The sequence below is a fragment of the Felis catus genome, chromosome A1 (assembly GCF_018350175.1).
Source record: "Felis catus isolate Fca126 chromosome A1, F.catus_Fca126_mat1.0, whole genome shotgun sequence".
Classification (NCBI taxonomy): domain Eukaryota; kingdom Metazoa; phylum Chordata; class Mammalia; order Carnivora; family Felidae; genus Felis; species Felis catus.
The window spans coordinates 4393986-4420213 of NC_058368.1; the positions used below are offsets into that span (position 1 = coordinate 4393986).

Here is a 26228-nt window from a genome sequence, read left to right on the forward strand (position 1 = left end):
CTGTTGGGGAGTCTGGAGCCCGGGTCCAGCCAGCTCCCACACCTGGTGTCAGCAGATACCAAGAAAACAGCTGCTGTGCGCGGGCAGTTCTGGGCCACGAGGTGACCGGGAGAGAAGGCTCCCTCACCTCTGAGTGGAGGACACAGGCCATCGAAACACGACAGGAGAAGAAAGCGTTAGTTTGCACGTGAAATCGGCAGCTCACAAAGTTCCGAAAAACGAAACTGCACGTAGAAAACCTAACGTAAAGATAAAAGTGCTTTCTCCCCGGGACATCTGGCTCGAATACTAGTGTTTGCGTGGAGTTCACCTGAAGCAAGAAAGTAGAAAAGGCTTGATTTTAAAGGAAAGATTCTGACACGCAATTATGTTTCTGATATGTATCTTTCTGACTTGAAAACGGAATTTGCAGAGAATGTGCAGCTGTTGACTTAAAAGAACTGAGGATTAGTTTGGATAAAAGAAAAAATTTAAATGACCTCCAGCTTTTGGCTTCCTCTAGATATAGAATTATGGTTCCAAATTATAAGTCAAGCTTAAACCTCTCCTAGAAAAATATAGACATCTCCTAAATATAAATATTGCTTCACTCTAAGTGGTAATCTAAGCATATAGCTAACTACAGCTCTTTCAATTCCATATTCTATAATGAGTAATCATGCAGAGAGAAATCAGAGGAGCCTAAATTACTCACCCACGTCTTGTCCATATTCCAACAGAATAAATTATCAGGAATCGAAAGTTAAATTCTAACCTCCACTAAGGTGTGAGGGGTTTTTTTGGCCTCAATCTACAAACAAATCTGAACTCAGAAGGTTCACTCCTACAGCTATGCCTTCCATACGCAAGTATGAAATGACTTTTTTTTTTTAATTTTTTTTTTTTTTACATTTTATTTATTTTTGAGAGAGAGAGAGAGAGAGAGAGACAGAGCACAAGTGGGGGAGGGGCCAAGAGAGAGGGAGACACAAAATCTGAAGCAGGCTCCAGGCTCCAAGCTGTCAGCACAGAGCCCGATGCGGGGCTTGAACCCACGAACCGTGAGGTCATGACCTGAGCCGAAGTCAGTTGCTTAACTGACTGAGCCACCCAGGTGCCCCGAAATGACTTTTTTTAATGACAAAAGCAGAGCAAAATAAACGCAATGCGCGTGTGTCTCACCCTCACCTGCTGCTCACCAAACAATTTGAGAGTGATGAGTCTACCTGCCTACCCAGCGAGTCATGCTCTCCTGGGACCAAGAACCTCAGAGCCACAGAAAAAACAGGAGCCCATTTTTAAAACAATGCGCAACAGAAAAAAAAAAAAAGAAAAGAAAAGAAAGAAAATTACAATTTTCAGAACACTGTGTATGCCTCCCTAGACACCAGACCCAGTTCATTTCCTTTCCAGCCTCGTGTGTCTGCAGCGTGCAAGGGGACTGCTGTGGGACAGGAAAGCCTGCAGGGGCAGCTGTCTGGCAAGCACTTGCCTCCCTCTCTTTCTCTCTTCCTCTGCGTCTCTCGGTGGGGGGTACTCTCTTTGGAGGGTGGAAGGAGGGAAAGGTTGGTTTTCCTTTTGAAAGAAAACCCTTGGAACAATTACTCAGAAAGAAAGCCACAAGGGCAGAGCTTCCACTATAGATATCGGCAAATCAAAAGACTTGAAGTTCAGTAATGCAGAAATTTTCAAATAACTTGAAAATGTTTCGAATAACGCAGAAATCCTTTTAAAATTATACTGATAGGCATGGGCATTAAATAACGGAAGTTCAAGTGGAAGGCCATGGTTTTCTCGATAGCATGCATTTTCTTCGAATGTATATTTGAAAGTGCAACATAAACAGAGTTCGTAAAGGCTGAATTCTACAAAGCCATAAAGCAATTAAATGGTGCCCGCACTTTGAAATAGGTAGCTGGACCATTATAAAAGCGAACACTGCCTGACATGAAAGACGGGTGTTTGGGTTGTGTTTATAGAATTCTCCAGATCTGATGAAGAGCAAGAATGCGATAAACAATCTGAGCAATTAAAGTAACCTGAACATCTGGTATCGTGTAGACCTGACATCCAGATGGTTCATAAAATTTTTCTAGTCTCTATCTGGAAACCGAGAAGACTGCCTTTGAATATTATCTAAAACTAACAATCCTCACTGTTTAAACTTCACGTCAAAACCAAAAATTTTTAAAAAGACAGTGACTAAAAACGTAACTTGCAGGCTGAAATGTAGGAGTTAGAAGTCATGTGACTCCTCCGTGCTTGGACTTTCCCGGCTGAAACTGGGAAATAAACTTATTCAACGTCCATTTCCCAAGGACAGTGCGAGGCCTGAATGAGTCGGTTTTGGTCAAGTTCTTTGAACTCAGGTGAAAGATGTGTTAGAAGCATAATTATTATAATCAAGGTGGAGCGCTGGCAAGAATTTAAAGTTACATATTTATTTTGAATAACTGCTCTGGAAAACGTGAGAACAAAGGGACATACATACCTGAAGTTGCATATCGGCTGCAGCACCCACCTTTTTGGACTCACAAAGCCGAGACACCATATTTTTGGGCAGTGACTTGAAAGACAAAAGAACACATGTGTGAGTCAACTGCTTTCCAAGTCACCGCACTGGCTGCTTATCAGGCAAGAGAGTTAAAAATGACATCAGACGCAAAAATTCATAGAATTTAATCGCAGTGGCTGTCAAATCAAGGTCTGTACACGCAAAGACAGTGCCGTGGGCAAAGAGCCTGGTAGCGTCGACCTCTAAACGTCTATTGAAAGCCTTAGTAAAAGTTGACGCTTTTTCTGTACCGCTGTTACCAGTGGAAGCCTGTCCGAGTGCTCTGTTGGCTCTTAAGTGCATACAACAACGGATGACAGGAATAAAAGAGTGAAGTGTCAGAAAACAGACGGCAATTCTCGGGTGTCAGCCTGCACTGAAGCTGACTGGCTGTCCCAACAAATGACCATGACGGTGAATTGCACATTCTCTTTTATTTTCCAGCCTGAGAGAGGTGCAGAACTTGGAAGCTCAGTGTCATGGCCCTGTCTGCTTCGGGGCTTCCTGCCTGAGACCGATTAGGCCTCATCACACAGCAGCACATACTCACGTAGAAATAAAATAACAATCTGGTCGAGGAAGCACGTCGGTCAACTGGCTCTACTTGAAAGTCACTAATATTGACGTTTCCTGAAAAAGGTGACCACTCTGCGCAACTCTACTTATAATCTAAATGACGCGAGAAGCCTCCCTACAGAGAAACACATCAGGGAGGCACAAGGCGGGTTACCAGCACTCCAGCGGTGCACATGAACCCCCGAAGGAGGGCAGCGGGAGCGGTCTGCTGGCAGGGGCGCCGGGCACGGCGATTTAGGGGTGTGTATCTCCTCGGAGTGCCCGCCCCACAGCAGATGCTCAGTAAATCTTTCCGGAAGAAAGGAACGAACACGAGAACAATCATTTCAAAGGGCTCCTTGAGTGAAAGACTACACCAGGACGTGACGGAGGCTCAGACAACAAAGCCTGTTCTCTCCTCTTTCTGTTTGGCCGTAAGAAAGGCAAACAAGGCAAAAGAAAGAAAAGAAAAAAGGAAAGTTTAAGGCTGTCGAGTCCACACTCCAGTGCAGGTGAAAGGCCTGGGGCTTTCTCACACCAGGGGCGGCCATCCTGAGTGAAACAAAAATTTCCTCAGACGGGATTTTAAAAGGTCAAGACTCAGTTAAGTCATCTATGCCAAGAACTCGTACCAGAACGTTCAGGTTTCCCTAAACCCTTACTTTACGTGATACCTTCCGCTGACGGGACTCGCGCGACGCTTGGGTTTTTTATGACTCACAAAGCTTTAAGAGTTTTGTTTCCATTCTCGAAAAGTCTATGTGGCAGGATGGCATTTTCTCATTTACCCAAAAATGAAGGGTACTGTGGACGAGCACTGTATCAGGCATCGGGGACACAAAAGGGCCACCAGACAGGGCCCCGGCCCCGCAAGCTTCACAAGCTGGCATTACCCACGTAGGCACAATTTTTAGGAGTCACCGACTGGGGTCAGTGCTAAGATGGAAAAGCATGCAGGTCGGTAGGAGAAAACAGCGCAGACGGGCTAAGATGAGGAAGTCACGTACAAGTGCAATGTGCAAAACGAGCGGGCATGAACGAGACGAGGGATGGGCGGCCGGGAGCAAGGAGCATCCCAGGCAGAGAAGAGGAAGGCTGCCGGCAGGAGGTGAAAGAGCCGTGGGCAGGAAAAGGGGGTCCCACCGGGCTGGAGAGGCAGGCAGGAGCCAAGCGGGGACACTGGTCGCCACCCTCGGGAGTCCTCGGGGTAAGCCGCTGGGGAGTTTAAAGCAGAGGAGTCACGAGGTCAGGTTTGTGTTTCTGAAAGATCCCTTTGGCTGCAGAGGAGACACTGGATAGGAGGAAGGCGGAAGTGGATCAGGAAAAAACAGGAGGCTATAGTTAGTGCACCAGTGACGCACGTCAGCAACCTAAGCAACTGCCGGAATGACAGGGGCAGGGGCACCGCTCTAGACGGCTTGAGCTGAGTGGGAGGTGAGACCCAGAGACGGTGAATACATATGACCCAGCACTGTCTCCAGAAGTGTGCGGAGAGGAGCAGGGTGAGGGCAGTAGGGGCAGAGGGGAGGAAGCTCTTGTTTGAGGTTGGGAAATGCACAAGCAGGCTCAAGACAGGCTGAAGGTAATGAGGCCTAGAGGGACACAAACTGGAGAAGAGGCCATGGGAGCCTGAGGTCCTTGAAAAAGAAGGGGACGCTGCACAGACCACAGGCGAGAGGCCGCTCGGGTGTAGGGCTCCCCGGACGGGCGTCTCCTAGGCGACGAGGTGGATTCTGAGGCTTAAGGAAGTCAGAGAAAGTTGGGGAGAGTGGTCCACTGAATCATCAGCCCTGGGGGAGCTCTGGGATCCCAATGGGGCCTGGGATGCGGCAGCACCGGGGATGGGGGAGTGGACGGTGGATGAGAAGGAACATCCAGTCAGCAGTGGGAGACGCAGGGGTGGCAAGGCCCGTGGCGGGGTGCCCCCGCTGGAGGGGGTGTGGGGAAACGAGGAGCCGGGGGCCCCACAGCAGGCCAGGCAACTGTGAAAGGTTTACTCCTTCTGTTCTCTAGACAATGATATGGAAATGGCAAGTTCTGGATCCCAGACCCAAACCCAACATACCCCTTTCCGTTTGAAGTCTTGACAGGCCAACCCCTCGGGGACAAACCCCCATAGAAATGGCACACGTTAAAGAACAAATTTAATGAGGCTTAATTCTTTCCTTGTCGGGTTTACAATAAAACAAAAGATGCGAAGAAAGACACCATGTAAGAACAAGGACAGCTAAAAACAGTTCATCAAAACTTACGTAGTAAAAAGGAGACACGTGGGCTGCTGTAGTGATGCAAAAAGTCACCGCTTGAGGAAGTGAGTACCATTGCTGGTGAAGGTGACATGGGACCTGCGGGTCACTTTGTGCCGCTTCCCGTGAATCTGTGATTATTTCAAAATCAAGGGATAGCTCCAAACAAACCTACCAAAATTATGTCTTCAAGGCCCACTCTACATTCCGTAGTAAATTCAAGAACGTTTTACCAAAAATGTAAGTAGAAGTTACGTACGATGGGGGTAGACTGGTTCAAAGAAAAGAATCATAAATCCACCAAGTCGCAAATTAAATAGTATGTTTATAGCACGTGAGGTGTAAACAGGTAAACAGATTTTTTAAAAACCTAGTTTGGGGGACTAGAGATTCCCTCGTGAGGAGCACTGGGTACTGGACGGGAGTGCTGAATCACTGTTTCGTACACCTGAAACTCATACTACACTGTACCCTAACCAAGTGGAATTTGAATAGAAACTTAAAAATGAATAAAAATCTAGTGTGGCTCTTGATCAATGGATTTTGGCTCTTCGTCTATTGAAATTAATCAGCGCATTTCAGCGGCTGGAACGGACATAAGCTTGTCACCGCTGCTGTATCTCCCGCAGTTTTAGTTCAGACCTCCACATCAAAGTGAGTATCACAATAAAGCCAGTTAAATGAATTCTGGGGTTTCCCGGTGCATACAAAAGTTACATTTACACTATGCTGTAGCCTATTGAGTGGGCAATACCATTATGCCTAAACAAAACAAAACAAAATATATATACTTTAATTAAAAAATACTTCATTACTAAAATATGCTAACCGTCCTCTAAGCTTTCGGTGAGTTGTAATCACCGATCACAGCTCACTGTGACAAATTCACTAATAACGAAAGTTTGAAATACCGCAAGAATTACCAAAATGTGACACAGAAACACAAAGGGGGCAAACCCTGTTGGAAATGCGGCACCCGCACACCTGCTTGGTGCAAAGTTGCCACAAAACATCAATTTGTAAAAAATGTAACATTTGAAAAGCACAATAAAGGGAAGCACAAGAAAATGAAGCATGCCTATGTTTATGTTATTCTCTTAGAAAGTACTTCCTCTTTTTCTTACAAGAACAAAAATAGGACAAAACTTTAAATACCATACAAATTGATTTTCAAGTTATATGAGAATCTTTTTAATAAAAATATTTAGAAGTTAAATCTTAAATTTCAAATTAGAAAAATGTTTCCTGGGGGCGCGTGGGTGGCTCAGTCGGTTGAGCATCTGACTTTGGCTCAGGTCATAATCTCAGGGTTCCTGAGTTCGAGCCCCGCGTCAGGCTCTGTGCTGATGCCTCGGAGCCTGGAGCCTGCTACCGATTCTGTGTCTCCTTCTCCCTCTGCCCCAGAGTCATGATAATCAACGATGAAATCAACCAAATTTTGCTGTCCTTCTGGAAGTGGTTGTATCTACCGAGTAGCACAGATATTTCAACGGTCTCCTAATGTGAAGACACTCACATTTGATACACTGAAGAAACAATACGAATGCATCCAAGCTTCAGGTAATGAGCAATGATATATAAATAAAAATGCATTTAAGATACCCGAACCTCAAACAGTACTGCAATTAGTTTTCATTACATTAAATTAAAAATTTATAAAAGCCCATAGCATCAGAAATAACTGTTTCACCGTATCATCAACTGCATTTTTTCTTTAATTTTTAAGTTTATTTATTTTGAGATGACATTGACAGCGCAAGTGGGGGAGGGACAGAGAAAGAGAGGGAGAGAGAGAGAGAATCTCGGGCAGGCTCTGCGCTGTCAGCACAGAGCCCGACGCGGGGCCCGAACCCACGAACCATGAGTTCACAACCTGAGCGGAAACCAAGGGTCAGACAGACACTCAACCAACTGAGCCACCTGGGCGCCCCTCATCCCTTGCATTTTTTAGCAGATTCTACTTCAATCTTTGTAATTTCCAAGGTAGGAAGTACGTTCATGGACCACTAAGCCTCCGATCCCAACGATGACATGTTATTCCCAGTTCTCCTTGGGATCTGGACGCTGCCATCTGCATTCAAGATTGAAAGGAATCCTACTAGCATACGAAGAATGCTATAAATCAAGAATAAAGTTCAGATCGACTAATTCGGGTAAGCAATGATGTTATGAGACACCTGGGTGGCTCAGGTGGCTGAGCACCCAATTTCGGCTCCGGTCATGATCTCATGGTCTGTGGGGTCCAAGCCCCACATCAGGCTCTGCACTCACAGCTCAGAGCCTGGAGCCCGCTTCGGATTCTGTGTCTCGTTCTCTCTCTCTCTGCCCCTCCCTGCTTGTGCTCTCTAAAAAATAAACAAACATTAAGAAAAAAAATTTTTTTTTAAAGAATGATGTAAGAAATGGCACAACGGGACGGCTGTCTTGGGTCTTTCAGGCTATTTCTGGCATCTTTTTTTTTTTTTTTTTTTTTTTTTTTTACATTCAAGTTAGTTACACAGTGCAGTCTTAGCTTCAGGAGTAGAGCCCAGTGATTCATCTCTTACCTATGACACCCAGTGCCCATCACCCATTTAGCCTCTCCCCTCACCCTTCCCCCATCCAGCAACCCTCAGTTTGTTCTCTGTATTGAAGAGTCTCTTATGATTTGTGTCCCTCTTTTTTCCTTCCCTTCCCCTTCGTTTATCTGTTGAGTTTCTCAAATTCCACATATAAGTGACATCATGCGATATCTGTCTTTCTCGGACTGATTTATTCTGCTAAGCATAATACCCTCTAGTTCCATCCACGTTGTTGCAAACGGGAAGATTTCATTCTTTTTCACTGCCAAGTAGTATTCCATTGTATATATACACCACATCTTCTTAATCCATTCGTCAGTTGATGGACATTTGGGCTCTTTCCATAATTTGGCTATTGTTGATAGTGCTGCTGTAAACACTGGGGTGCATGTGTCCCTTCGAATCAGCATTTTTATGACCTTTGGATAAACTCCCAGCAGTGCAATTGCTGGGTCGTAGGGCAGTTCCATCTTTAATTTTTTGAAGAACCCCCATACTGTTTTCCAGAGTGGTATTTCCAGCATCCTTAACTTCTGCCTGCTAAAATGGCTACTTCACATCATCCCATATCCAGAAATACCATTCCTTCCAGGAACCTTCTTCTTAGACTCGTTAGAGGAGAGCTGAGAGCGTGGTCTGCCTTAAACCAACACCTGCCTCTGAACTCCCATTATTATGATTCACTGGAGCGTAAAGGAAAGAGAACAGGTTTCGGAGCCAGATTAAACCAAGTGTGAATCCTAACTGCACCATTTACCAGCACAGCGGCAGAATGTTGGAGGATGTACTGAACTTCTCTAAGACACGCTTTCCTCACTGGCAAGATGTTAATATTTTGGCGGAATTAGACGAGGACTGAACATAATGTAACTTAAAAACATATTATGTTAGACTAGATGCTGAGTAAGTGGTAGGGGGTAGGTAGTATTATTCCCTATTACACTAGCCCTGGGTAATACAATCATCATGGATTTCGACAAATTTTATTTATGTGTTACTGTTTTGTCTACATATCCTGTAAACACGGTCTGTTTTAGAGTCGTAAATTCTTCGGAGACAGGAATTTTGGCTGAACGGTCCTCTTCCCGTGGCACCCAGTGATCAAGTGTACTTGATCACTCTCATAAGGAAATGTTCTCTCATAGTTTCCTATCTATATTTCTCTTCAGTTGTGAACTAGTCCGAACACGTGTGATGAAACACACGTGCCTCCTCAAATTGCCCAGCTTGAGAAGAGGATACTTTCTCCACCGTGGTGATTATTTTAAGGTTTTTAGGACCCTGAAGTCCACCAACATGTCATCAGCCTATCTTCCAGATTTCAACGTCTGCCGCAAAACGTGGTCATCAACGCTCATTCGGAAAATCACTTTAGGTAGAATTGGTTATCAGACACTGAGTTCTTCATCTGTAGGGTTCAGCTCTCACTTAGAAAACACTGCTACTAATCAGAAAATGTTCCCTTTTCTGATGACATTTTAACCAGACGTATCTCATGCTATGGATCTTGATAGTTCAAACTTCCATAGTTTCTGGTGAGGAGTCTGCTGTAATTTCTATCTGTTGATGTCTTTTTTTTTTTTTTTTCCCCCTTTGGCTGCCTTCAGAGTTCTCTTTATTTTTGACTATGGAGTCTCTAAGTGTGTTCTCTTTGTTACCCGTCCCGCTTGGGGTTCTCAAAGCGTCCTGGATCTCTGGCTTTGGTTTTCATTATTTTGGGCAAATCCTCAGCTGTTATCCCTTCAAACAGTTCTTCTGCCTTATTAGCTCTCTCTTCTCCTTTGTGGAGCTCCATTTGCCCGAAAGTTCTTGGATGCTCTGTTCTGTCCCTGTCCCTACTCCTTCCTCCCCCTTGTATTTCAGCTTGGGTAATTTCTACTGGCCTCCCGTTAAGTTCACGGAGCTCACATTCTTCCCTCGGCTGTGTCAAGTGTACGGATGAGCCCCTCAAAGGAATTCTTCTCATACGACCTCATGGCTTTACTTCCTGCATTTCCATCTGGGCGGGTCGCACACTCACCACCTCCTGTTTCATCTGTTCATACAGGTTGCCCACCTTTTCCTTCAACAGACTGATTGAAATCCCTGTCTTCTGATAGTTCCTTTAAAGCTGTGCTAGTTCTTAGTTATTCTCAAGTCTCTGAGTCTGATTCTGTTGCTTTCTTGATCTTTGCCCAAGGAGGCAGGGTTCTGTGCTGTTTCTGCACAGACGCCAGTCACCTCCTGTAGGCCTGCAACACTGAGGGTGGCCCCAGGTGGTCTCCCACCCCGCACCCACAGGTTCTCAGCACACCTGGTGACGGCCGATGGAAAAGAGCCTACAGGGGGGTGCGAACTCCCTCTATATTGGGGCCCTCAGCTCTTCCGGACTGACAGGCCAGCCCACACTTGGCCCCCAACAACCTGTGAAGATGTTCTCTGGTTTTTCCTTACCCCTCTGCAAGGCAGCCTGGCCTTCCGCCATGCTTCGCCACAGGTGAGCCAGTCTGCATCTCTGGGATTCAGGCCACCTCACGGGCCTGTGACCTCAACTCTCGTAAGAGCTCAAGAAAAGTTAGGGTTTTATCTTTTGCCTGTGGTCAGCTTGGAAGCGGTGCCCTGTGTGTACCTTCGACATGCCCAACCGTTCAGACTTTCATCACTAATACCACTTAGGCTTTTAGCTCCCAAAGGAAAAAGAAAGGCAGTAGAGCTTTGTCAAGGGTGAACTACTCTCCACTAAGTCAGGCACAGACACCGTTAAAGATTATTATGAAGAAACTTGCAATGCAGGCATCTACGAGTATCAGTTAGTAGGTTTTAGCCGAAAGACAGTTCACTCAACAAATATTTATTCATTGCCCATCATGTGACAGGCAAAGTTGATATATCAGTGAATAAGATTGATAAAAATCTCAGTTCTCAAGGAATTTATATTCTAGGAGGCGCTGGTAGTATTATTTTTACATTTTTTTTAATGTTTTTTTAATTTATTTTTTAGAGAGAGAGCATGAGCAGGGGAGGGGCAGAGGGGGGGGGGGGGGAACAGAATCCGAAGCAGGCTCCAGGCTCTGAGCTGTCAGCACAGAGCCCAATGCGGAGCTCGAACCCATGAACCGTGAGATCATGACCTGAGCCGAAGTCGGATGCCCAACCCACTGAGCCACCCAGGTGCCCCGTTAGTATTTTTTTTTTTAGTATTATTTTTAAATTACCAATGAGGGGATGGTACCTAGAATGGCACCTTATACTAAGAATTTATTGAGTGAATGGATGCTTTTAATATATATTGAGTGATCATTATATATATTGGTGCTTTTAGTATATACCGAGATCATGTATTTGTGTATTTTACCATTTCATTTCCTTTGGAAGTCTATGAATGTGAATCACATGCAGTATCTAACCCTCATTGACTATCTAAGGTAAGCAAACTCACAAAGGAACTTAAAGTATATAAACACCGCATCCGTAAACAGCATGGGAATCCACGCAGTTTGACCCTTTTGGTCAACCTAAAGGAGATGGTGCTTTAAATCTCTGTCATTTTATTCTTTAAGCCACAGGATTTAAATTTATTTTCAGTTCACTTAGGTATCTCTCCTCATTCAACACCGTAATTCAGGTATAATGCCGCTTGGCGGTAAAACTAACCCTTTGCAAAATTTTATTAACACTCCAACAAGTTCCTCCCAAAAAAGGATGAGCAGTGATAATAAAAATTTCAGTGAATATTAATTAGCATTTAATTAACAGGTGATGAAGTTAAGATGGGGAAGGAAAGACAGGAAGATAAAATGAGGTCAGCATGGAGGTTAGGCCTGCGATCCCACAGTTTTAGATAGAAAAACGATGAATCTCTGTGTGGCGTATATTTTGTCTGAGGTACACAGTGAACTTTCCACTGAAGAGAGAACAGACGAAAAAACAGACAAATGAAGCTTTTCATTCAAAGTGTCCCACAGACAGCACCATGCACATCTCTTCCTGAAGGGAATTATAGATGTGTCCTTAAAAACGAGTCAAATAGGGGCGCCTGGGAGGCTCAGTCGGTTGAGCGTCCGACTTCGGCTCAGGTCACGATCTCACGGTTTGTGAGTTCGAGCCCCACGTCGGGCTCTGGGCTGACAGCTCGGGGCCTGGAGCCTGCTTCGGATTCTGTGTCTCCCTTTCTCTCTCTGCCCCTCCCCAGCTTGCACTCTGTCTCTCCCTCTCTCAAAAATAAATAAACATTAAAAAATTTTTTAAAAAATGAGTTAAATAACCAAACAAGTGAGAGACTCTTCCTACAGTCGTCATTTCGTATCTAGGGAATCCAACCACGTGTGAAGTTCCTCGACCTTCGCTGGGCACTGGCCGAGTCCCAGGCCCGTGTTCACTGAGGGGAGGCCCTGCTTTGTGGCAAAAGACACAGTGATCAAAGCAGGTCAGATTGGTCCATGAGATTCCCCCCAAATACATTTCTTTCCTGCAGATTCCCAATTCAAATCGGCATATTAAAAGTGATGAGCAGTCCTCGCTTCTGAGGATAGAAATCTTAATTAATTTCTACACTCATTTCCCCAAATTATTTGAGCACAGAACACGTTTCCACTCCCTAATACATCTTTACAGAAGCAAGAGATTTAATATACCGGACACCAGTTGGGAAATAGTTTGCTACGGAAATTAAACGCAAACCGTATGTAAAAGAAAAGTTATTACAAATAAAGCTTCTTTAAAAATGCACAAACGCAGCTGTTATCGTTCTCATTAGTCTTGACACTTCCCGCTGATCCTAACTTTATACACAGTTCCTTCAGAAAGCTTCTTTTCAGTTCTTTGAATCCCGTCTCGGCACTCTCCTCTCCAGAGGCCAGCAGGCCCCCCGGGTTTTCTGGACACGGGTCTCCAGCAGCCCCCGGCTGCTTCCTCGGCCCCACCCATTGAGTGCCTTGGTCCGAGCGGTGGTTTCGCACTCACGCAAGCTGATGGAGCTCACGAGCGCGAATGCACTAATGTGCCAGGAAACAAATGGGCCGAGCTCCAGAGGGACACTTCTCTCTAGCGTCCTCCCCGCATTAGCACATCCCGAAGCCCCTCTGCCTTCTCGGCTGCTAACCACCTGCCGTTCTCCGCCACGCCGCAGACGGAAGACAGGCCAGCCTCGCATAAGAGTCCACACTGGAAATGCCAAACAATCCCGGGCCCGAACCCCACGCTGCTCCCCTGCAAAATTCTTTTCCTACGGCAAGAAGAGGCAAATTTCTACTTTGCTCCTTTCCAGGCATGTCCTGCTCTCGGTACTGTTTTCACGGAGCCATTTTCATTAAACACAACAGTACATCTAGTCGTACCCTTGACAAAGCTTAGCCGTCTGCAGCCTTTCGAGCGATCTTAGGGTAGAGCTGTTCAGACACGGTGTTCTAAAGCCACCGGTACCTCGACAAGGGCAGACTGTTTTGAACAAGGTTACAAAACACCAGTGCGGATTGATTTCAAAATGACATTCACTGGATGAACGTTATAGGTCAGATAATTTAAGCCCTAGCCTGGGTTTCTTTTACAGACACACCTGCAGGGGTTTTGTCTCGTATCGAGGATTGCCAGGTCTGAAGCAGCCCTGGCTTGACGCTGGCTGATTTCCGCGCGTACAGAGCAGAGCTCCGCCCAGGGAAGCGGACAAAGCCGTGAAGGCGAGTCAGGTTTGGGAGGGAGACCGACCCACTGGGCTCATCTTCGTCGAGCATCCCGCTGTGCATGAGGGACCCTACTAAGCAGCTGGGGACCCTTCCGGCTCCCGCTACCAGGAACAGGAAAAGGGATGTATGCGGACACCAACAATGCAAGGGGAAACGCCCCAAGAACCTCAGAAGAGGTACAGACAGAACAAGGGAGGAATGAATTGAGAAGACGGTCATTACTAAAAGTGTCCAAGAGGGGGCGCCTGGGTGGCTCAGTCAGTTAAGCATCTGACTTCAGCTCAGGTCCTGGTCTCATGGTCTGCGGTCCATGGGTTCGAGCCCCATGTCAGGCTCTGTGCTGACAGCTCAGAGCCTGGAGCCTGCTTCAGATGCTGTGTCTCCCTCTCTCTGCTCCTCCCCGCTACTCTCTCCCTCTCAAAATAATAAATAAACATTAAAAATTTTTTAAAGTGTCCAAGAAGCAATTACTCTAATTATTATTCTAATTATGCCTCCTATACTATTAGTGTGGTGGTATTTCTATTTCAAAGATTCACCCTCGCTCTAAAATACACAAAGACACTGTGGGTATTTATCCCCGCTGGTAAAGAGGAAAACGGTAGAAATGTTTCTACAACTGGAGACTAAGATGCCAATAATTAGCTACGGTGACCTAATGCATCTGAATAATTCATTATGAGTTTTTCCACAACTATCTTTGATCTTTATTTAAAAATAAGAATCCTTGTGTTATTTCTGAAGAAATAAGATCTGGCTTGGCAGGACTACAACAAAGACAAAGCAGTCGCTCTCCTAACAAATGCCAAGCCCCCTGTAAAGTACAAAACTGTGGCCCAAGTCTCAGAGCCTGGGAGGCTACACTGCCTCACCCCAGGGTTCAGCTATGTATAGAGTTCCTATTTCTCGACGTTAGTTCATTCACTCATCCTTTATCCGATTGATGCATCCGGTGGTTTAAATTTAAATTTCTGGAGCCCCAACCAGACTCTCAGGCACAGCCACCACGGTGTGAAAGTTCCCTTGAAAGCACCCTAGGGACCAGAGGGCCCATCCTTCTCTGTGCACCCAAAGCACACGGCTAGCCTAGAGCCTGATCCCACACGCATCTGTTCTTTTTAATTTTTTGTTAGTGCCAGAACAGAACTATGGCCAGGAAGAGAAGACCGTAAAATTGATCCTTCCTTCTGTCAAGAAGGTGAAGTCTAGTCTCCTGCTTATAATTAAAATTTGAATAATAAGAACAATAATTACCCAGCTCCGTGAAGCCCAAAGCAAGTAAAGACCAGCAGTCTCAGCATGAACCGGGAGCTTCTCGGAAATACAAATTCTTGGGCGTTCCACACCCACTGAATCAGAATCTACATTTCAACCGGATCTGCAGGTGATTTTATGCATGGTAAAGTCTGAGATGTTCTGACTTCAAAAAACATCATCACAATTAGCTGCGCGACAAAGGTGGGTAGAATTCAATCCTCCTGGTTTTACAAGCGGAACTGTCTACAGGGAGGTAGCACCACGAGAAAGAGGACACCTCTGAGGCCGGGCACCTTGCATTCGCCATCGCAATTAGTAAGAAGACTCAACGCGGTAGGAGTTATTCGGTCCACCTGAGCACAGGATTAACTAACTGGATGAAATTCAAGTCACGGCACCAAACGCATCTGTCTTGCTGAGCGCGGTCATCGCAACGGTGACCACGCACGCAGCGCGTGGCCCTGACCGTCCCAGGTTAGGCCGTCTGTTTGGGTGTGATTACGAAGGGCGCCCCTCTTCCCTCCCAGCGGTGGCTTGGCTCGGACAACAGGTTACATCATTGTCCCGGTAACAACTGAGTTCCTTGAGAGCTTCAAACACCATCAATTGTGCAGTGAGCCTTACCTACACCGCCTCCCCAGAGGAAGGAAGGCGCTTACTGTGTTCTCGGGATAGACACGAGCCGCACTGACGGCTGACCATACGCGGAACAAAACTGTTAAAATAACAATAGCTTTTCTGTTATATTAAGAAAGCACAGGGGCACCTGGGTGGCTCAGTCGGTTCAGCCTCTGACCCTTGATTTCGGCTCAGGTCATGATCCCACAGTTTGTGGGTTTGAGGCCCGCATCGGGCTCCGCACGGTCAGCGCTTAGGGTTCCCTCTCTCCCTCCCTCCCTCTCTCTCTCTCTCTCTCTCTCTCTCTCAGCCCCTCCCCCACTGGCTCATGTGTGCTCTCCCTCTTCCTGAAAAATAAATAAATAAACTTTGAAAAAAAAAGCACAACATTTTTGGAAGGTTTCAGACTATCATCAAAAAATGCAAATGTCTTAGGAACTTGGCATTACTCGAATTCTCCGGATGCTTCTCCATGAGCTCAACTTGTAAGCATGTAACCTCATCAATTTGCCAGACATTTTCTATCACTTCACAATCTCGCCAGTCCAATTTAAATAACATCTTGCTAAAAGTTTTGGCATCAAATTCTTCCGGGGCCACATCACCATGATAAAATATCTTGTTTTATTTATGACCACTTAGAAAATTTATTACGGTAAAGGCTGCATAAATATTAAAAGTTCGGACATCCTCTGGTACAAATCCTTGTTATGGTAATAATTCAACTCTTCCCGAAGCAAAGAACTCTGGCCATTGATATCCTTTGGGAACATGCTGGATCTAATGACATAAACTTGCTGAGACATGGTCATCCGGAGCAAGAAAAGCCTTCGGAGGCAGAAAGCCAAGCATCAAAGCGGCTTGCGTTCTACAGCTTGATCCCATACCAAGCGCTAAATCTCTGCGCGTGTCTGTGGTGGGAAAACAACTAGATTGGGCACGCAGCGACTAGTCTGTTTTGCTATTAACCCGTAATCCAGATGGCATATAATCGATATAACGAAAAAGCTGCCTCGTCCCAAAGAGACAAAATCTCAGATCTAAATCCACAGGAAGTAACATTGCTATCAACTTACATGAGTTTTAGTGTTGTTTTCTGACAAATTGAGATGTAATGAGAAGAAAGAACCTTTAGAAATGCTTACATGTTATCACGGACTCGCTGATGGTTCAGAGAAAAGCAGAAGTATTGTAACATTTTAATGTGTGACAGAGGTCTCAATTCCACTTTTTTCTTTAAACAATTCCGATAATATTGGTCTGCATACATTACTAAATTTGACAGAATAGAGTTCTTGAGGTAAGTATGGAGGCATAGTTTTTAACTTCTAAATTTTTAGTTTTTATTTTATATAAAAGAGCAGAAGTCTCAGACAAGTTCAGCAACTGACCAGAGGTCAACTGTGTGGGGGGGGCACGGGGGGGGGGAGTGGGGGGCAGGCAGGGTCAGACCCGCCTCTGCCTCCCAGTTCCACGTTCCTGTCTAGACATAATTGAAAGGCATTAACGCTGAAAATAAGAAAAGTTTCAAAACAACTGAAACCTGCCAAAACTAATCTAGTTCCAGTTGCACTATAATTTTTACCTTCAATCCTTGTTCGTATCTCCCGAGAGGGAAAGACAGAAGAAGATTTATGACAAGCCTATCTGTCTCCTTGGAAATAGATCTTAAGCAATTTTGGCTTTGGGCTGACTTTCACAAAGTAAGGGAACAGAGTAACCTTACGGTGACGCAGCACAGAACGGTTCCAAAACGAAAGCACTGGATTTCTACGTTCTAGAAATAACACCTACAATGGAAACGGGTCTCTTATTTTCCGAGACAGATTGTGTAAGAAGTAGAAACCATTTTCTACCACAGCAAAACCGGGGAAAGAAAACACCCACATTGTAATACAGATTTTAGCAACTCTGACCGAACTTTGAGGAAGTTCTGATGTGAACCTAACAGACCTACTAATAGATGACAAATGGAAACTAAGAGACCAACCCCGATGTTACTATTGTGTGACCTCTGGCAAGTGACTTAACCTAAGTCAGTTTCCATAAAGTGGGGAGAGCCACGTGCCCACTTCATACATTGCTAGATAGGATTAAATAGGATAGAACTTAATAGTAAATGCTCATTCCCATTACTTACTGTCTGATAAATATTTTGTGACAAAGATGACTCAAGCAACAAGCGTTTTAGTGGTTAATGGGCAAAACTGTATAAAAATTGTGGTTTCTCTCAAAAATCAAAAGACTATACATTTTTTACTTTTAAGTAATCTCTACACCCAGCGCCCAAGGTGGGGCTCAAACACACAACCCCAAGATGTGGGGCCGCATGCTCCACTGACTACTAAGCCAGCCAGGTGCCCCTCATATGACTATATTTAATGCTTAGTGACATAGCTGGGTTGAAAAATGATCAGAATAGACTTTAAGATGAAGCATTATGAAAATTAAGAAGACAACACATGAGGAAGAAAGAAGGAGCTCCTCAGAAAAATATACCAATTCTGTATGTTTATGCATCTAATAAAATATGCTCTAAGGGCGCCTGGGTGGCTCAGTCGGTCAAGCGTCCGACTTCAGCTCAGGTCATCATGTCAGGGCTCGTGAGTTCGAGCCCTGCATCGGGCTCTGTGCTGACAGCTCGTAGCCTGGAGCCTGCTTTGGATTCTGTGTCTCCCTGTTTCTCTGTCCCTCCCCCACTCTCGCTCTCTCTCTCTCAAAAATAAATAAACATTAAAAAATTTTTTTAAATATATGCTCAAAGTACATAGAGTAAAAAGAAACAGAAAAATTTCCAAGGCAGTGAAAATACTGGGTATGAGGCCATAATGACACATACCTGTTATTATACACTTGTCCAAACTCACAGGATGTACACAACCAAGGGTGAACCATACCGTAAACTGTGGACTTGGGGTGATTACCATGTGTCCGTGTAGGTCCCTCAACTGTAACAAACGTACCACTCTGTTGGGTGATGCTGATGACGGGGGAAGCTGTATACCTGTGTGGGGCGTGGAGTATATGGGAAGCCTCTGTACTGTCCCCTCAAGGTTGCTGGAAACCTAAATTGCCTTAAATAAATCAAGTCCTAATTTGAAAAAATAGGTAAAAGTAAGGTGAAAAGGTGATCTACACATCATCCTGGAAGATCTCCACCTCTCAATCTTTGTTAGTTCAAAAAAACTAGTTACATGTAAAAAATCTAAACAACACAATTGAAAGACTGACTTAACACACTTATATGAAAGCCCAGACCCAATAATTAGAAAATATACAACGTGCTCAAGCACACACAAAACATTTCCAAAAAACCGATGATCCACTAAGATGTAAACTACCAACAACGGCAAACAATCAAAACTGGTTAGACTAACTAGTTACAGATTGGTGAACAACAACAACAAAACAAAACAAAACAAAAAAATCATAACTCCTCTGCAAAGGTTTAAAAATTTTAAACTTTACTTCGAACAACTTGTTGCTCGAAGAGGAAATTACAATGGAAATCAGCAACATTGGAAATATTTTGTATTGAAAGCATGGCATGCAGCTAGAACACCGTATCCGCACAATTTATAATTATAGCCCTGGGAGCCTGGGTGGCTCAGCTGGTTAAGTGTCCAATTCTTGATTTCGACTCACGTCATGATCTCACAGGTTCATGGGACTGAGCTCACATGGGGCTCTGCAGCTGACAGCCAGAGCCTGCGTCGGATCTACCTCTCCTCTTTGCCCCTTCCCCCAGCTTGCGTATGTTGCACGCACTCTCTCTCAAAATAAATAAATAAACTTAAAATAAAATAAAATTATGGCGTCGAAATTTAAACAGGTATGTTAGATGTACTGAAATTTAATTAGGTCAGTGTGTACCTTGATTGAGAGATATAAACAAAGAAGGAGGAAGGAGAGAATAATAAAACAGAAACTAATGTTAAAACAAACAAAATAAAAAGTATAAACAGAGTGTGCATTAGTTCTTTGAAAACAGTAAAAAGACCAACTTCTGCCAAAATTAATAGAGAAAAAAACAAGAGAACAATATGAGGAATGAAAAGGATATAACTTAACTACACATTGAGCAGGGTTTGAAAGATGAAAGAATGCCATAAATAACTTTATCCCAATAAACTTGAAAACTTGGATTAAATGGGTGAATTTCCAGAAAATTACAACTTAGCAAAGCTTACTTAAGAAGAAAAGAAGGCCCAAAGACTCTTAGGACTATTAAGGAATCAGTCATTTAAAATATCTTCCCACAGAGAAAATAATAGACCCCGAGTGGCTTTATAGATGAATTCTGACAAAGTTTCAAGAAACAGATTATTACAATTTTATAAAAGCACTTCTAAGGAACAGGAAAAAAAAAAAAGGAGCATTTGGAAACTCATTTCATGAAATGGTATATTCTTATTACCAGCCCACAGCAAAGAGCAAGGGGACAAAGCAAAATCACAAGTCAGTCTCTCATAAGTACAGATGCAAAAATCCTCTGTATTAAAAACATCAGCGGGGCACCTGGGTGGTTCAGTCGGTTGGGCATCCAACTTCAACTCAGGTCGTGATCTCACAGTTCATGAGTTCGAGCCCCATGTCGGGCTCTGTGCTGACAGCTCAGAGCCTGGAGCCTGCTTTGGATTGTGTGTCTCCCTCTTCCTCTGTTCCTCTCTCACTCACACTCTCTCGCTCTCTCTCTCAAAAAAGGAATAAACGTTAAAAAAAAATTAAAAAACATTAGCAAACTGAAGCCAGCACTGTGTTAAAAACAGTAAGACAAAGCCTATCTAATCCTGCCATACAAAAATGGCTTAACACTCACTATATGAATGGCTCAAAGAAAAAGTACAGCCCGATTACCTGAAAAGATGGAACGTGCACACGTGTGCACGCACACACACACATCTGATAACATGCAATACCTATTGATAATTTTTAAAAAGTAACTAGAAATAGGAAGGAATCTCCTTTTCCTGCTATCTCCACCAAATCTACAGCAAACATCTTTCTTTATGCTAAAACACTGAAAACATTTCCTTTAGAAATCAGGACAAAGGCAAACCATGCCCATATCACAGCTTCTATTCAACATTGTACTGGAGGTTCTAGTAAGTCAAACAGGGCAAGAAAGAGAAATAAAAAGATGTAGGAGTTGAAAAGGGAAAGTAAAATTACCATTTTTGCAGAATTAACTGGTTGAAAAAGTAACAAAGTCTACACGTAAGTTATCTGAATTAAAAAGAAAGTTTGCCAAAGTGTCTGGAAATATGATCTATATATAAAAGAAGGATAAATAACACCTTTAAGTACCAGCAACAATTAGACAATATAATTTTTAAAAATATACTATTTATAATAGTATCAAAAAGGTCGGGCATAGGGGCGCCTGGGTGGCGCAGTCGGTTAAGCATCTGACTTCAGCCAGGTCACGATCTTGCGGTCTGTGAGTTCGAGCCCCGTGTCGGGCTCTGGGCTGATGGCTCAGAGCCTGGAGCCTGTTTCCGATTCTGTGCCTCCCTCTCTCTCTGCCCCTCCCCCGTTCATGCTCTGTCTCTCTCTGTCCCAAAAATAAATAAAAAACGTCGAAAAAAAAATTAAAAAAAAAAAAAAAAAAAAAAAAAAAAAAAAAGGTCGGGCACCTAAGACTAAGCATAACAAAAGTTGAGCCTTAGGGAAAAAATTTAAACTTTATTAAAAGCGGCGTCTGAGTGGCTCAGTCGTTGAGCGTCCCACTTTGCCTCAGGTCATGATCTCGTGGTTTGGGAGTTCGAGGCCCACGTCGGGCTCCCTGCTGTCAGCATATAGTCTGCTTCAGATCCTCTGTCCCTCCCTCTCTGCCCCACCCCCACCCCGCCGCTTGCCTTGCACAGGCTCTCGTTCTCTCTCTCTCTCAAAAATAAACATTTAACAAAGACTTAACAAATGGAAGAATATATCACATTCATGCATCTGAATGTCAATATGGAGAGATATCAGTTCTCCCCAAATTGATCTTCAGATTTAATATAATGTCAACCAAATTCTTCTCATGTTTTTTTTTTTTTTAAAATAGGCAAGTTAATTCGAAATCTATATGAAAGAACACAAAAGCCCAAAACCAGACAAGAAATCTTTTAAGAATAAAGAAAGCCTTAATAAAGTTTACTACAATAAAGGCAGCATGGGTACTGGTTATCAGGGCAGACGATGTAAACAATGGAATAAAAGAAAAATCCCGTAAACAGATTACTGCATATAACGGGTATGTGCTTTATGACGGGTCCCTGGATAAAGAATAAATGGTGCTGGGATGATGGTTACTATAGGGAAGAAAGGATGTCAAACTCTACCTTATACTAAACCAAGGAGAACTTCCAACTTGATTATAGAGACCTAAAAATAAAGAAAAAACATTAAACATTTCTTCTGTTTTCAGAAGAAAACAATATTGTATGGCTTTTAAGGAAACAAACATTTCTCAAATAAGATCTAAAAAGCACGAACTGGGGCGCCTGAGTGGCTCAGTCAGTTGAGCATCCAACTATTGATTTTGGCTCAGGTCACGATCTCTTGGTTCGTGGGTTTGAGTCCCTGCATCGGGCTCGGCACTGACAGCGCAGAACCTACCTGTGATTCTCTGTCTCCCTTTCTTTCTGCCTCTCTCTCTCTCTCTCTCTCTCTCTCTCAAAAATAAATAAACTCAAAAAAAATTTTTTAATTAAAAAATAAAAAGCACTAAGTATACAGGAAAAGATTGCTAAATTCAACAACATTAAAATGAAGGAATTAAATCCTTCCTTTAATACCATAAAGAAAGTGAACAGACAAGCCATAAACTGAGGGAAGGCATATGCCTAACACAGGGTTATTCTAACATATCAAGAAAGGGGAGAAATCAGTAAGAAAAAAGTAAACCACCATAAAGAAAAACGCTCGTAAGACAAACAGACACATGACAGAAAACAAAAGCGAGCAATAAAAACATACGGGGTGTGGAGCACCTGGGTAGCTCAGTTGGCTAAGCACCCGACTTCGGCCTAGGTCATGATCTCTGTTTCTGTGTTTGAGCCCTGTTTCAGGCTCTGTGCTGACGGCTCAGAGCCTGAAGCCTGCTTCAGATTCTGTGATTCCCTCTCTCTGCCCCTGTCTGCCCCCCTCTCAAAAATAAATAAAAATTAAAAAAAAAAAACAACACACAGGGTGCTTGGGTGGCTCAGTTGGTTAAGCGTCCGACTTTGGCTCAGGTCATGATCTCAAGGTTCATGGGTTCGAGCCCCATATCAGGCTCTGTGCCGACAGCTTAGAGCCTGGAGCCTGCTTCGGATTCTCTCTGCCCCTCCCCCACTCATGCTCTGTCTCTACCAAAACTAAGCATTAAAAAAACACACACACACAAAAAGATGTTCAACCTTAAAAAGTAGCCAGGGAACGTTGCTGCCAATCAAGGCCACAACACAGCATTCCATTTCTTAACTACAAAACTGGCAAAATTCAGACTCTGACAATATCAAATGTTGATGAGGATGTGGTGTGAGGGGAACCGTCGCTGAGAGGAGGGAGAATAAGCAGAAATATTTTGAAAAGCAATCTGGCATTATCGCGTAAACTTAAAAATACGCATCCCCTCCCAAACCCAGCAATTCCGGTCCTGCACACGAATATAAAACGCAGAATTGTGTGGACTAGCACGAACCCGGAAGGAGCCGTGTGTCCACCGACAGGAGAAGAGCTTCGTGAATTACGGGACGTCACCACGGACCGAAAGCGAAGACACTACAGCTATGTGCACACCTGACGAGTTCAGGCACACAGCTGGCAAAAGCTGGTCACAGATTATAAACAGTAGAATACCACTTCTGTACCGCTCAAAAACAAAACGAAATAGCACATGGCTTACAAACAAATAACTTGGGTGGCAAAAACTATTTCTAAGCAAAAATTAGTGAGAATTCAGGACTCCGAGAGGAGCCTACGGTAATGTTTTGCTTTTTAAGTTGGATGGTGGGTTCACAGCTGCGCCTTCTAGAAATGTTATTCTGCAACATTAAATATTAAATGAAAAGTGTATTACTTTCAGAGGCACTGCCTTTCTGATCAGTCATGAGAAGAATCTACTGAATTGAAATCAGCTGCAGCATAATCCCCATCCACTGTTACCAGTAACATCGTTTTTTGTTGTTTTTTTTTTTGCCAGAGTGATGTCGAACGAATACACTTTCTACCTTTACGGGGCATCCTTCAGATATTCTACAACAGACTGCAGTTTATTTTTTCTAGTCTTACACCATGTCTAACATGAGGCGGTTTCCAATTTTATACTAATGTTGCAGGCCACTCCTCAGAATGCTTTCTTGCTCATCAATGTCACCTGCAGAACATAGCGTCCCACGCTGAACAAAATACTCGAATACGCTGAAATACACTGGGGCCTGCCACCTGCTCCACGCAACAGGCAGACGGGAAATTGTGGGAAAAGTGGGAGCAAGGCAAGTGTGTGTGGGAGAGGAAGAAGGGGTCAGGGATTACTGGTTGGAAACTGGGACAAAAGGGGAAAGAGGCAGATACTGCTGAAGGGAAATAGGGTGGTGTGATGTTGTGATATAAAATATATATTTGGTCTTCATCCCTGCCTGCATAATAAAAAAAATGAGAAAAACTCCGCATACTCTAAATAATCTGACGGGGCACCCGGGTGGCGCAGCCGGTTAAGCATCCGACTTCAGCCAGGTCACGATCTCGCGGTCCGTGAGTTCGAGCCCCGCGTCAGGCTCTGGGCTGATGGCTCGGAGCCTGGAGCCTGTTTCCGATTCTGTGTCTCCCTCTCTCTGCCCCTCCCCCGTTCATTCTCTGTCCCAAAAATAAATAAACGCTGAAAAAAAAAAATTAAAAAAAAAAAAAATAAATAAATAAATAATCTGAGAGTCAGGGACAGCCTAACCTCCTCATAGGGATATACAGGGACGAGGGTCAAGGGTCAGGCTTTTAGACGATATTATGGAAGTGCTTAACATTTTCAACTTTGGTGTAGGGGCTAAGACTATCTTATTTCCTTGAATCTAAGAGTACGCTAATTGTTAAAAAAGAAAAAAAATATATACCTGTGAGTTTATAATAGCTGGGAAGGGGGCACAGTTACATCATTAAACAGATAGCAAGAGATCTGTTTCAGAATTATTAAAATAAGAAAAAAAAAAAAAAAACCGCTGCATCATCTACTAAAATTAACCCAAAATGAATCAATGATCTAAACCTAAGACTTAGGGGCACCTGGGTGGCTCGGTCGGTTGAGCGTCCGACTTCAGCTCGGGTCATGATCTCATAGTCCGTGAGTTCGAGCCCCGCATTGGGCTCTGTGCTGACAGCTCACAGCCTGGAGCCTGTTTCAGATTCTGTGTCTCCCTCTCTCTGCCCCTTCCCCGCTCATGCTCTGTCTCTCTGTCTCTCAGAAATGAATAAACATTAAAAAAAAATTGTTTAAAAAAATAAATAAATAAGCATAAGACTTAAAACTATAAAACTCTTAGAAAAAAACATAGGGAAAAAGCTTCATAACATCAAATTTGGCAATGATTTCTTAGATCTGACACCAAAAGCACTGCCAACAAAAGAAAAAATAGATTAACTGGACTATATCAAAATTAAAAACTGTGTATCAAAGGACATAATCAATAGACTGAAAAGGCAAACCACACAATGGGAGAAAATACTTGCAAATCATATGTCTGATAAGGGATTAATATTAAGAATACATAAAGAACTCCTATAACACCACAACGAAAAAAACAGACAAGCCAATTAAAATATGAACAAAGGACTTGAACTGATATTTCTTTGAAGATATACAAATGGTCAAAAAGCACATTAAAAAATGTTCAACATCAATATGGAGTTTCCTCAAAAAATTAAAAATAGAACTAACCTATGACCCAGCAATTGCTCTACTAGGTATTCATCCAAAGGATACAGGAGTGATGATTCAAAGGGGCACGTGCACCCCAATGTTTACAGCAGTGCTTTCAACAATAGCCAAAGTATGGAAAGAGCCCAAATGTCCATTGACTGATGAATGGATAAAGAAGATGTGGTGTTTATAGACAGATAGATACATACATACAGATATACATATAATGGAATATTACCCGCCAATCAAAAAGAATGAAATCTTGCCATCTGCAAAAATATGGATGGAATTAGAGTGTATTATGCTAAGCAAAATAAGTCAGAGAAAGACAAGTATATGATTTCACTCATATACTTGAGTATATCATTCAGAAAACAGATGAACATAAGGGAAGGGAAGCAAAAATAATATAAAAACAGGGTGGGGGACAAACCATAAAAGCCTCTTAAATACAGAGAAGACACCGAGGGTTCCTGGAGGGGTGTTGGTGGGCAGATGGGCTAACAGGGTGATGGGCATTTAGCAGGGCACTTGTTGGGGTGAGCACTGGGTGTTATAGGTAAGTGATGAATCACTAAATTCTATTCCTGAAATCATTATTACACTGTATGTTAACTAACTTGGATTTCAATTTTAAAAAAATGTTCAACATCATTAATCATTAGGCAAATGAAAATCAAAACCACAGTGAGACACCACCTCACACCCAGGAGGATGGCTACTATCAAAAAATCAGAAAAGAACAAGTGTTGGCAAGGATGCGGAGAAAAGTGGAACTTTACGCTCAACAGTCTGCAAGGTAGGAAGGTAAGATGATGCAGCCACTGTGGAGAACTGAATGGCGGTTCCTCATGAAATTTAAAATGGAATTTCTTTTTTTTTTTTTTTTAAAGATTTTTTTTTTTCAACGTTTATTTATTT

The 26228-nt window shown here is 43.5% G+C and overlaps 1 protein-coding gene across 10 annotated transcripts in view; it reads right to left on the reverse strand.

Annotated features, from left to right (window-relative positions):
- MIPEP (mitochondrial intermediate peptidase) overlaps window positions 1-26228 on the reverse strand; it is a 200559-nt gene that overhangs the window by 107034 nt on the left and 67297 nt on the right. For 9 of the 10 annotated variants that reach the window (XM_045041790.1, XM_045041638.1, XM_045041906.1 and 6 more), the window contains one exon: window positions 2471-2545. The exons of the other annotated variant lie outside the window; for it this stretch is intronic. In XM_045041790.1, the coding sequence (XP_044897725.1) occupies window positions 2471-2545 (75 nt within the window). The remainder of the gene's footprint in view (window positions 1-2470; window positions 2546-26228) is intronic. 10 annotated transcript variants of the gene reach the window in all.